The sequence below is a fragment of the Seriola aureovittata genome, chromosome 10 (genome assembly GCF_021018895.1).
Source record: "Seriola aureovittata isolate HTS-2021-v1 ecotype China chromosome 10, ASM2101889v1, whole genome shotgun sequence".
Lineage (NCBI taxonomy): Eukaryota > Metazoa > Chordata > Actinopteri > Carangiformes > Carangidae > Seriola > Seriola aureovittata.
This window is the reverse complement of record NC_079373.1, coordinates 19346796-19360538: the sequence shown is the minus strand read 5'-3', so window position 1 is coordinate 19360538 and position 13743 is coordinate 19346796. Positions and strand designations below refer to the sequence as shown.

At 41.7% G+C, this 13743-nt stretch overlaps 1 protein-coding gene across 1 annotated transcript in view; it reads right to left on the bottom strand.

Annotated features, from left to right (window-relative positions):
• mob2a (MOB kinase activator 2a) overlaps positions 1-7391 on the bottom strand; it is a 63726-nt gene extending 56335 nt beyond the window's left edge. Inside the window, exon 1 of the mRNA XM_056386601.1 lies at positions 6846-7391. Within this exon, the coding sequence (XP_056242576.1) occupies positions 6846-6862 (17 nt within the window). The 5' untranslated portion in view covers positions 6863-7391. The remainder of the gene's footprint in view (positions 1-6845) is intronic.
• Positions 7392-13743: the final 6352 nt, after the last annotated feature.

The window sequence follows — 13743 nt, the reverse complement described above, 5'->3', positions numbered from 1 at the left end:
CAGAAAAATCTCTCATCAATTTTCTGTGGATTGACGGGTAGATTGATGGACTAATTGAGCTCTAGAGAAGAATCCTTGTCTTGGCTTTACAGAAGACAAAAGCTCAGGCTCACAGCCAGCTGGATTCCAGTTTGATAACGACCTCAGCTCCAGCACCGACATATACTATAAGTCCTTTACTGACTGAATGACTGGAAACTTAAAACTGTTAATGAATAAGTTATGCACCTAACACCGTCAGTCAAAGGATGTCACTTTTGCAACACAACCGATGTGAACCACGGGGTCATTTTTCTCAGGGTCGGGTGCCGTGGAGAACCGAAGCGTGTCGAGACACTGGGCTAACTGCCACTCACAACACGAGGCGAGTTTGTAAAACCAAACCACATTACTGTCCAGTTAAAGGTTTGGCTGGCTTAAAATGGTCTTAAAAATCTTGGCCGGGCTGCATTGGGTGTGTAAGTCGTAAAGCAACTTTAGAGCCAGACACAATGAATTGATTGTTAATAGAGAGGGATTCTCAATGTAGGCTCTGACACGCAGAAAGCCAACAGAAGCTCTCTTTGCTGTCACAGTAACAATCGAGTTAACAGTTCCTTCCCAGGCGGACACTGAGACCGTCTGGTGAGCTGACTTCCGCACAGCCCTCAGGTCAGCCCTGATAAATAAACACTGAAGCAGAGGAGCACTGTGGAGGATCGCAGAGCTAGAAATAAAGACAGCAAAGTCAAACTCCACCCTTGTCTAGACCAAGCAACACGATGACAGTGCGGGTTAGTTTCTATTCTCGAGCAGGTGACTGCTTTGAGATGATGTCTGCTCGTCTGTCACAGCCTATTATCAGCCCTGCATCTGCGGTGCGAGCAGCGGAAGCAGCCACCTGGGCTGAGACTGTGTAAAGTAGTGTGTGTGTGTGTGTGTGTGTGTGTGTGTGTGTGTGTGTGTGTGTGTGTGGTGGTGGTGGAGATGGAAATAAGGCACTGGGGTTGTATGAGGACAGGGTTGCAATGTGCAAAATCCCCATTGGGAAGATCTACACACACACACACACACACACACACACACACACACACACAAGTCAAACACATAAGAGGGATGTTATTCAAACACCGACTCAGAGTGAAACTACAATCAACATCAGCCAAATGCTACCACACAGTCTCTCAGGACCGCATGCAGAGATCAGTTGATATGTAAATAAGGCAATAGGAGATTTGTAAGACTGATGTGCTGACATTTCTGGGTATATTTCTTAAAGTCTGTTTGAAAGACATAAGTTTTGTGGTCCATTTCACTGGATTAAGGTGGTTTGGAATCTTCTTTAGGAGAGACAGTGTACTTCGTATCAGATATGATGTAGCTAAGTGTTTTCACCCCACAGTAAATTCATATTTGAAAGGTTATGACAAATCTCAACATGCAAACACAGGAGCCTTCTGCATAATTCAACAAAACTCCATTTTAAATGTTTCATCCATGTACCTGACAATTCCCTTTTTTCTCCCACTGGAGTTTGATACGTTGAGTGCCACTAAACAATACAACACTCTTCAGCCTCATCAGCTGTTCGGAGACAACACCAGCCAGAGCAGAACGCATCACTGCTACAGTCACGAACAAAATCTGCACTAACCTGCACTATAGTTGCTGAATCAATCACAAATTGATCCAAAATCCAAAATTACACAACAACAGAATTGAAACTGGGACAGTTGAGGTTTAGTTTCGCAGCACTTTCTGTATCTCGCAGCTCATTTATTTCACGAAGCCAAGCTTTTCATGATTTGATGACTGAAGTGGAAAGTTTCACGGCCATATAATAGTTAACAATGGCCAATCACCTAACATGGAAAATATCAACGGCACTGTTATCACAGGAACCATAACTGCCAGATACCCACCCACCCACCCACTTCACTACTATTAATATGATCAAACACTGTAAGAGAAAACGATCTCAGGCCATTTAGATTGTTAGGGTTGAAACTGAGAAGTGGTCTCTATAAATCCCTGAGGTGCTGCCTCCATGCTTTTGAACTTCAAATACAGAATTATGCTATACTCCTATTTACATGATAGCTGTCTAACTGCTGGAGCATGAGAAACTTGAGACTTTCGAACAGGGTTGTGGGCCATGAAACGTTACAGAAAATGCACCACAAACAAGGTGAGAAGAATCACACCAGTAAAATGCTCCTGTGAGACACCAAAACACACTTGTTTTTTGGACATGAGCCACGGCGGTAAGGCAGTAAGTTGCAAATACACAGACGTCTCTCACGGTAGGGGAAATTCAGCCGGTTCTTGTGAATTCCCCTTTCTTCTATCTTCCATCAGCTGACACTGTCTCCACTCTTGTTTTTAATTTTTGACAATTGTAGCTGACAGGTCAACCAGCAAAGTAGCTCAAAAAAGGAGAAATGATTACAGAGACATAGGATGAGCAGCTAAACTCCAGCAGTGTGCAGCGCCTGGACCGAGTTACCCAAAAATATATAATTCTGCATGGATATGACACCTATATTTCAGCACCCATGATAGAACAATGCTTTATTGATACCTTACTTAAAGGATGGTAAACATTTTTTCTCTAGAAAAACCCTTTGATTTCTTTTGCATTGCAAGCCAAACTTAGCAAACATCAGTGTTTAATATTGTCTACAAAAACTACGATTAAATAGCCTTAAATGGACAAAGTTGTAATATAAATCACAGCTGAAACCATTAGTGAATAGATGTATTACCATATTAAAAATTGATTGATCATAATCTTTCAAGCAAAAGTGCCACACATTTGCTGGTTCCAGCTTCTTAGATGTAAAGATTTGCTACTTTTCTTTGTCTTATATTATGGAAATTTAATGGCTCAGTACCATGGGAAATTGTGATGGGCATTTCAAAGACTAAATGGAGATAAATAATTACCAGATTTCCTGATGATGAAACTGTCACTCTGTGTAGTAGTCATATCATTAGTTGCAGCACTAAAACCAAGACAATATCTGATCAAAGAATACGTACACAAGACTGTGAATGTGACAAGAATTCAAAGCCAACTATCTGTACTTGACAGTTTACAATACTCGTTGCTATGGACACATTTCAGCTGGTACTCAAAAAGTTTTGAGGTTCAATACCAGTCTTAGTTATACTTTTTTCTAAGAAAAACAACAAAGAATGTCAAGAACAAGAACCTGACAAAAACATCATGCCTAAAAATTGTTATCCACAAAATAAAAGATGGATACAAGAAGCAGGGCCCTCATTACTGGAATCTTTTATACTATTACTTGCATTACTCCGAAGTTGCAGAATAATGATACACTCTTCCTATATAGCATTTAGTCACAGGTGATGCAGTGCGAGCTAAGTGTACATTAAATCTGACTCAGGTTGGGCAGCCTAAAGCAGCACTCCACTTAGCCACTGTAGTTTCCATTCTCTCGCTCCTCGCTCAGCATTACCAATCCATCACTCAAAAGCAAGGGGATTAAACATCTGTCAAAGCCTGCTCATTTCACCCAGCAGGAAGAGACGCATTTAGGCGCCGACGCATCTCCCTGGCGATTTAGCGTCCTGTCTGATGCTGAGTCTGGACAGATGAGGTCATTCAGCTCTGAAATAATGCTCTCTGTCCAAAATAAATACACAGTGGAGAGACAGACCGCGTGTAGTGCTGTAACACATTTTGGCTTATGTTATTCAGCAAGGTGATACACGCTAATACCAAGAGGTGTTATCTGTAGTCTCCTGCAGAAAGCACAGAGAAGATGTCTATTGTTGTGTGTAAGCTCCCATATCACTGTCTCTAGATCTCCTTCTGTCCACCATTAGTAGGCCATCATGGGCTTGTCATCTGCTACAGACCCCCATGTGAGAGCTTCATCCTTCTTATTAACTACACCACCCCTTCCCCCCACTTGCTAATTTTTTCTATTTTTCTCTCTAACCAACCATTCATATCCCCTCCCTCCATCCTTCCTTCCTTTTCCGTCACTGGTCATATTGTATCCCATTCTTCTATCCCTTTAGATCACCCTGCCTTTCCCTCATTAGTCTTTCCTCTCTCAATCATCAGGCTCCATCCTATTCCTCTCTCTGCATCTGCACGCTTCTCCCCAAATCAGCTGCTTTCGCCATGCCATCTCTTTCTTCCATCATCCATGAGCTCTCTCTCTCTCTCTCTCGCTTTTCTCTCCTCTTTTCTTCCTTCCATCAGTCCTGGCTGTGGCGTCCTTCACCCTGGGTCTGTATTCAGAGTGATTACACGCTTGGTTAACTCATTCATGGCCTCCACTCCGTCGCACACTGGACGCATGCCTGTTCGCTCCCAATGCATTCAGCTCACATACCCACCTTACCCATATATACACAGTAGACGACGTGCTCTTATAACATGCAGGTAAACACAAACTCTCGGCACGCCCAAATGCCATCAGTGGGTATAAAGCACAACAGTTTAATAGACAAACCTGACATTAATGACACACTGGAGGTACCCTACTTTGCTTGACATGAATAAACATGACTTTTTTTTCTCTGTCATTCCATAAAAAAAAGATAATTAAAACTTAAATTTAAAAATTAAAACAATTTTCCTAAAACGGTGAATGTGAATTAATATCAACTACATTAAGTAACAATCATGATAATCCCAGCTGTTAGCAAGCACAGGCAGGCAGCGGCCTCCTCTTTTACTCATACATGGTTCTTCACTTTCCTCACCTCCTCTAACACCAAGACGTAACTGGGTGTTGCTCTTGAATTCCTAACAGATCACTGAGCAAACCAGTTTTTGTCTGACAGCACCAACTGTCGGGGCGAAGAAATTATTATTATTATTTCATGTCAGTGACTCAGAGAAAATGGAAAAGGAGGTTGAGATCTATTAATCACATTTACAATTGAGAGAACTGATGCAACTTGAGACAAGTCAATGCAAGAACCAGTTTGCAAAACCAGGAAAACAAGTGTCAGCAGGAGGGGAAAAAACATGAGGAAAATAAAAACTAAAATAAAAACAAGAGAGCATTCAGAGGCAACATGTCTCACAAAACTGCAGAATTCTCTTATTTTATGCATAGAAAAACTGCATGAAATACCAAAAACACACTAAATTTTTTTCAGGGACATTTAAATATCTATATTATAAAGATTAGATGGTATTTGAAGGAAAAGGGTGCTTTGTAAAAATGGTGGAACATCTGTGAGGATAAAGATGAGCAAGACCAAGGTTTGAACCAAACACTCGAAGGTTTTCATGCTTTGCACTTCAGTAACTATGAGTGAGAAACTAATCAACCTTCACTGAAGTTTGTGAAGTAGTTTCTCGAACATCCTGCTATTCAGAAAGACAAGCCAGTCGGACCAAAAACAGAACCTCCGTGGCAGAGGTAACATTTAGTAATCAGTGGTGGCAGCTGGCTGGTATTCTGGTTGAGGGGGGTAAGCAAGGGGCTACTTTGCTATCTCTCAGCCAAAATGTCACAATGTGAAGAAACACCCCTGAAAACAGGCCTCCACCCTTCCTCAACCCTGATCTGCTTGTAAAGTGCTACCTGATAAGCAGTCAAGAAAAAGAAAAAAAAAAGAATAACCTCACAGAGGCACACCTTACTGTGCAAGTCCAAACCTTGTGTGATGCCAAAGACCTGTGGTTGTCCTCTTTGGAAAGATATCTGAACCCACAGTCACAGAATGAAATTAAAGCTTAGCTATGTGCATGAAAACACACCTTGGACTGTGACTTCAGTCAGTCCCTCCTTCCTTACAGTCAAATATGACTTACGTTCTGAACAGACACTCTAGTGCCTTTAACTTTGCATAGCAAATAGGTAAGTAAATGCAAGATAACATATGTCAGTTCTTTGATAGCAGACTGGGCTAGTAGGCTTTGGGATACTACTCTGTCATGTACACTGATGTCATAGCTTAATCCTGAATACAATGATCCTATATAACCTTTATAGCAGGTGTCATACTGAGACATCCATCTTATCCATTAGTACTGACCACCAAACTCATGGCGTGGACAATACCAAGCTAAAAATAAAGTGACAAAACAGAATCATAAGCTTCTGCCAGGTGTCACGTGCTACATCAAGGCGAGATTTTCACAAAGCATATCAATCACCTTAAACTGGGTTTAAGGTGGAAACCTTGGGTTTCTGTTAAATTACACACTGCAGTCATCCAACATCTGCATAATGTTTGCTGGGTATCCATCTCACAGGTATAACAGGTCTACTCTCCATCAGTGAGCTCACTGACACCGGAGCCTCTGCGTGTCCTAAAGGTGGCACATTAGGTAGGGTTAGCATTACTGCTAACGGTTGTCCCGCAGACCGGCGCACCTTGCACAGGAAATAAACTAAAACCGGGCACAGCCGCGTTAGCCAGACTGACAGGCAGCTAACGTTAGCTCATTTGCTGTGTTCACCATTCCTATAAATAAACTCCCTGTACAGAGATATTCCCACTACCTAATCTGGGCACTACCATCGTTGGATAGTTAGCTGCAGGACATAGAGATGCCCAAAAATACCACCTGGCCCTGGGTAACATTAGGTCGGTTTACCGTTGCAGGATGAGACCGTTGCCAGCTTTGCTACCAAGCTAGCATCGCAGAGCTAAGCTACGCTGGCAACATGCTACCTGCTTAGAGCCAGCTTAACGCGTTAAAGTGGAAAATGCACAGTGTTCAGCACGACAGTGCACCTGTCTAATGCTGACCCTGGCGGTGTCAGCCACTGAGCGGTGGATTTGCAGCCAGCATCAGAAAGACTGCGCAGTTGACCTGTCAGAGGAGAGCAAGCTAGCTCGGCAAGTTAGCTGTCTGTACTCACCCCATTAACCAGTCCATGGTGCTGTTTGTAGCTAGCTTAGCTAACGTTAGCTGGCAGGGGATAAATCCACCAGGAGCTGGAGGCGACCCCCTAGTCTATCCAGCCACCACCCTCGCTGCCCTGGCTGCCTGGCCCCTGAGTCCCGTCGCTGTCCCCGGGGCCCGCGTCTCTCCCAGTTGCTTGATCCCGGGCGGTGAAATACAAACAGCGCTTAAACTTTGAGCGATTGTCCTTGTTTTGATCCCCAGCTAGCTCGGATCATGAAGTGGCAGGAACACAGTCAGATCAGTCTGTTAGCTGGTAGCGGGAACGCAGCATTGAGTGACTTTGAGCACGGAGGCGAGCGGAGGAGAGCGGGGGCAGCGGTGTGGGTCCGCCCGGAGTCGCGGTGTCCGATGTGCAGTGGCGCCGAGTGAGGCTCGTCTGTTGGGGTGCCGCTGGTCAACCCTGTAACCTCTGTCATGAAGCCTTGTATGGCTACCGTGCTAGCTGACAGCCTGAACCTCCACTGGAGCTGCTGCTCTCTGAGCGAAGTCTAAATCGGAGTCCGGAAGTAAACACAGACCCGACCCACTCTGTCTCTCCTGTGCGTAACATGCGTGTCACGCAGGGCTACATGGAAGCAATGGGATATGTAGTTAGCAGTTCAGGTAAAAAGATAAACGTCAGTGTCAACGCCATATGTAGACATCCACAACCAAAACACTTTAATGAATATGATCACATCTGCTGTTGTCATGCAACCAAGTTTGATTGCAACACATTAGTCATATTAGTTAGGGGTTGATCAAATGTTTGTGAAATCCCACATGCATTCACCTAAAAATCCTTCAAATTAGACAAATCCAAGAAGGAAAAAAATATTTCATAACATGGCCACAATGAGTCAATAACTTATTATGAGGGCTCACAAATAGAAACTGCTTCATTTAAAGGGGACACAAGCCAAAACATTTGGAAACCTGTCATAAGAAAACCTTTCAAATAACTAAATAACCTAATAGCTTTGCTGTCACTCCTTTAATCTTTTTTTTAATAGAATGTTTGGTGGTGTTTGTATGAAAGGACAGCTCCCTCTGACTGATTATTGTTTTCACACATACCAATTTTGGTTTTGGTGCTAAAATTTGTGGGCAGCAGCTTCAGGGTACCAAACCCACAGAGGCCCGGGTTTACTGCATTTTCAGTGGGTGTTTGTAATTTGATTAGTTGCAAATGTTATAGGGATTTGCGCCATGTGTAAAAATCTAGTCTTCAGAGACTTATTGTTTGAGTTTACATAGTACAATAGGGAAACCTTTGGGCCAGGTGGTATCATCCCAGTACAGGAGTACTAGTTGATGAGAGGGGAGGTCAATAGAAGCCGTATGGCAAATTTATGACCCAGGGCCCAACAGTTATTTTAGCCTTCTTTAATTCCCACCATCCACACATAGAACAGAAATAACCCTTCAAACGAAACCCAGAGAAATGTCATTGGTGGCCATAAGTCTCAACAGAAAGGCAGTCATGTGCATCGACCCCTCTCTGTGAACCTGTGCAGGGACAGCAATTACAGTCACGAACAATATATCAGTGGCTAAATTATTATACCGTGTCAGCTATTGTTATACTTGTTCTCAGAAACTGACTGTCCTCAGCCAGAACTGTGTTTTATGTTCAACTAATTTGTTCTATTGCACAATTCCTCTAGTTAAATTGTGACCTGCCTGCCATTTTACTCTTCATTGACCCAGACAAGAGGACATTTGATCAGTTAAGGTAGATTAAAATTTCAGCGATCCAAAATCATGACACTTGATCTGCAGTCCGTGTACCTTCAGGTAGTTCATGTGCCTTGCTGTTTTTATGCCACTTGATCAGCCACAAAAAGAAGTAGTGCAACGAGTTGATTATTTGATAAAGAAAAGATTAATCACCAACTATTTTAATAAGCAGTTAATTGTTTATCGTATTTATTGAGCAAAACTGCTTCTCAAAAATGAGGATTTGCTTCTGTTCTGTATTACATCATTGTAAATTGAAAATGTTTAAGCTGTGGACTGTTGATTGAAGTAAACAGGACATTTGAAAACACCTTGAAGTGACCAGGTGACAAATTGTGATGGGCATTTTTCACTATTTTCTGACATTCTGTTGAGTAAGCAATGAGTCGAAAACATAATTGACAGGATAATCGATCATGGAAGTAGGTGTTAGTTGTGGCTTTACTGTTTTTTTTTTATAATTTAGAAAATACAAATTGTGATTTAATAACAATGCAGTGGTCTTCATCATTAGCCTTTTGTTTTCCAGTTGGGGGTTCTATATCTAATCACATAACTCCTCATGTACCCCTGCCTTAACCTCAACCCTTGCTCATTCACTCTATACACAGTAGCTTTTAATAGCTCTATCCCGTCTTCCACTCCCTGCTCTTTTTCACCCATTTTCCTCTTTAAGAAAACCATCAATCAGGCAGATGCAGTTTGTGATGATGGGATTAATATGTATTGTGCCCTACAAAAATGACTGTTCCACTCCTGTCCGTCTCTCTCTGAGAGACCATTAGAGCAAGACATACTGTCGTCATCAACTCCCAAGATTCCTCTCTTCCTTCTTCATTTTCTGTCTCACCCTCTCTTTACTTCCTCCCCCTTTTCTTCCTCTTCCATGCTCCACTGTGCATCTCTAGGCTTCTATAAATAACACTAGCACACAGGCACGGAGAGGGCATTCAGAATAGGAGCCCTGTTAACAGGAGGCAGAGCCACATGATTGGCTCGTTGACACTCCAGCGCCCTGCTGTCCTCCAATCAGTTCACAGAGAGGCGGAGTTACAGTGATGATTGACATGAGGCTGACAGAGTGGTCAAACCTGGTGTAATGCCATTATCAGCCACACAGGGGCAGTGTGGGATGATTGTTGACACCAAACCTGTGCAGATACTACACTGACACAGTCACAGCCAATATTTATTGACAAAAGTGAAAGTAAAACACAGAAAAAGTCAGTTAGTGATGCAGCATTACCACTTTTTTTCTGATACTAGTACTGACACCTAAACTCAGATCTGAGACCAGCTTTTTCCTCTCATTTCAGTTTGAAATCTGCACTTTATGTAGTGTGGAGCTGATTAGAATCATTCTCATATGTCTGAATTAACATCAGACTACAGTTAAACTACATACATGTTGAAATTATGTGGAGAACTTCCATACACACACAGATTTTTATTAGGCCTCTCAACAACTTACAAAATTGTGTTGTTACCATTTCATGCCAGCAATGTCTCAGAATCAATAATTAATGGATTGGTTTATCCAAATTGTAATCAATAAATTCTTAATAGATTCTTATTTAGCATCAACATTTCCACATCAACATTTCAGTTTCCCAAAAGATACAAACAAAATTTCATTCATCTTCATTTAATCGGGTTTAATTGTGATGTTAAAAAATCAAGACAAAAACAATCTTTAGTGTTCTTCACTGAAGACATTTTGACATGTGACAGCAGGAAACACTCAGGTGTAAATAAGAGAATTAATGATAGCTCAGGTCCATTTAGCATTTAGCTTCAGTTTCAGTGAAGGTATGATGCATGCTGGCTCTCTGTCAGAACTTACTGGGGCGCCCCAAAAGAACCGAGCTATTGTTAATGTCATTAGTGACACCTGTGCTTTCCCTACAGACAGAATATGTGCTGTGAAGAGTTCTGTCTCCCCATCCTCATGAACTCTTCATGACACCCACACTTTACAATGCACTCCCATCAGCAAATTCATGACAGTGTTTGTGCATGTGCCTGTCATCCTGCAGTGACCTAAGATCCGTCCAGTGAACGATGTTTACCTCTCACAAGGATATAAACCCACAGTCTGTTGTCAGCACCGGTGCCAGAGATGAGCTCTGTGGGAAAACGAGCTGAGCTCTGGTCAGGTGCTCGTCTGAGTTAGCCAAGGTCACTTCCTGAAATCCATCCGCTCATCAATACTGAGCCACCCAGGGGTCGATATGTTCCCATTTCACATCATCCCAGCCAGCGCAGTGCATGAGACAGATCTGCATCCATTCATGCGGTACCATACCTAACCTGAGAGATACCAGCAGTGGATGCAATAAAAACAACTATGCAATCTGACAGCATTCTGTTAAAATGCCATCACTGTCAAGCTTGTTGGGTTCAAATTTGGAGGAGATGGCAAGGAAGTTGATTGAACTGGACAATGTTTGTTGTGTTGTTATAGACTGTGTTTCATGTACAGAAGTTATGGGGAAAGCACAGTGTATTCCAAGAGACCACTATAACAGCATACACACATTAGGGAGAGTCAAAATGTCTGTTGTAAAATATAACACAGTCTCACATTATAAGCCTATTGTTGCAAGGCCATTGTCCTGAGTGCCCAAATATCCTCTGTGAAAAAGTCCGATAGAACAGAAGAGAAGTGTGTGACCTTTATCATGTGTACATGCATTACACACTGTATCTATCTGCAGTATGTTCACATGTATGACAGGTAATTATGTCCATCAAGCCACTATCTCTGTGCTTCAGTGTTTGTGTGGAGAGTGACTTGCAACCTGCTGAGTTAATGGCAGCATAGCTGTCACTGTGACACACACAGTCACTCACATACACTTCACACATCTGTTGTGTTATAAAGATAAGAAAAAAAGGCTTTTTCTTTATCTAACCCCAGATCAGAAAGAGATTAGACATAATATGAAAACAAAGTACACAACACACACACACACACACACACACACACACATACACCACATACCTATAGATCAGCTCAGTGCTGCCAGGGTGAGTGAGGTATTGGCTGCAGCGTGACTGATATGATTTATTCATAGCTGGCAGCGGTAACTCAAAAAGCCATTAGGAGGCATTAAAACGGAGACACCTCACATTACTCTTGCATGAATAATAAATGCTTAATAGATGCAGTGAGGAGTGTGTGCGTGTGTGTGTGTGTGTGTGTTTTTCAGTTTTACATAGATTGCACAACAACTAAAATTGATATTTGTCTTGTAGCTTTATAAGGACATTTTTTATGACCTCATAAAATTACAACTATGTTTTGATTGGAGGCATTTGCTTCCAAAATCTGATTAATGTTTGTTTCAAAAAGACACTGGATGGGATTTTTTTAAATATGAAAAAACACACATATCCTGAAAACAAAGCTCAAGATCAGCAATTACTTCATTGATAGTTAAGTCTAGATAATAATAATAATAATAATAATAATTATTATTATTATTATTATAAACTCACACTTAAACATCATGTCTATGGATTACTAACAGCTGAACTGTAGACACACAGTAGTTTTCTTCAAATATAAAACACAAAACCTTTTTATTAGTCAACTTTTAATTCATCCTGCTGAATGTTCTCAACATGCACTTTGTAGACATTGTGTGTGTGTGTGTGTGTGTGTGTGTGTGTGTGTGTGTGTGTGTGTGTGTGTGTGTGTGTGTGTGTTGTCTCATAGACATGTTTACTGTTAACAGTCTGATATCATCACTGATTGGTTCATTTTCAGTTTATCAATAATGATCACATAATATAAGGTGTTGATAATGGCCACTTGCATGACTGGGTTTCATATTGTCGGCACCGCCAAGTCTGTCTGCCTGTGTGTTTCGATTCAGTATATAATGTGTGTGTGTGTGTGTGTGTATGTGTGTGTGTCTGTGTGTCTGTGTGTGTGTGTATGTGTGTGTGTTTGTGTCATTGCTGGCTCCACACTGACGGCTGATGTCTTGGTGTATGAGTCAGTCTTAGCCACATTACTCATGTCTGCAGACGTACCTGACTCCAGCAATCCAGTCATAGAAAGAAAGACAGAGGTGGAGGAAAGAAGGGGATGGGTTTGAAACTGCAGACTGAGGTTAAATTGGGTGTTGTTGTTATGAGGAAGGATGGGAAGCTGTGGGGTGAAAAGGAGAGAAGGGGGGCAACTGAGAGGAGGTGAAGCAGACTGAAGAAAAAGGGAGAAGTGAAACCAAAATGATTGGCTGACCACAGGCACTGAGAACCATTTGGGAGAAGAGGTGCAGCACATGGTGCACAGTCTTGCCTCTGGTGCATCAAACCCATACGAACCAGTCTACTGAACAGTTAAAGCATGCTGTTTTAATGCAGTCAATTTTCCGTGAACACAGTGATACCCCCCCCACACACACACACACACACCTCACCCCCCCTCAATGTTTCAAGCAAATCAGACATGAAGTCATTTTCAGCCAGAAGCAACTCAACAGAAATAGCTTGCATGTGGCTGTGAGGTCATAGGCAGAGAGAGGAGGAATGATAACAGAGAAGCAGCCACAGACACTGTGTGTCAGCAGCAAGCAGTCTGCTGTGTGAGAGGTTCGCCCTTTGTCTTAGCAACATACAAGTCAACATGTCTTCCACAAACGACAGCGCTAACAGTGGAAATGGATTTTTGTTTTGCAGATACATCTGTGGGAAGATATTAAAGCATTTTACCTTCATAACTTATAAAGATTAATAAGATCATTTAATAATCACAAAATACCAATAAATACTTGAATGAATATATATTTTTCCATTTTGCTAAGTACTTTTAGTGAACTTTAAACACAACATAAGTTTAAAGATTGGCATGGTGAGATATGTAAAGTATATAACACATGTGACTGGTAATTTACAACAATTATATATATCATTTTTCAGGGGACATGAGTTAAAACTGTCAAAACATATACTGTCAGCCATATATTAGAGAAAAAAATCATAAAGATGGGATGTGTAGACAGCTAAGGGAGATGTTATCAGATTTGATAGGTAAAGATAACAATTGAAAGTCACAATAGCTAAAGTAGTTAGTAGTAAACTTTATCTATATCAAGTTTCATTGGGATATAAGGTCAAATGAA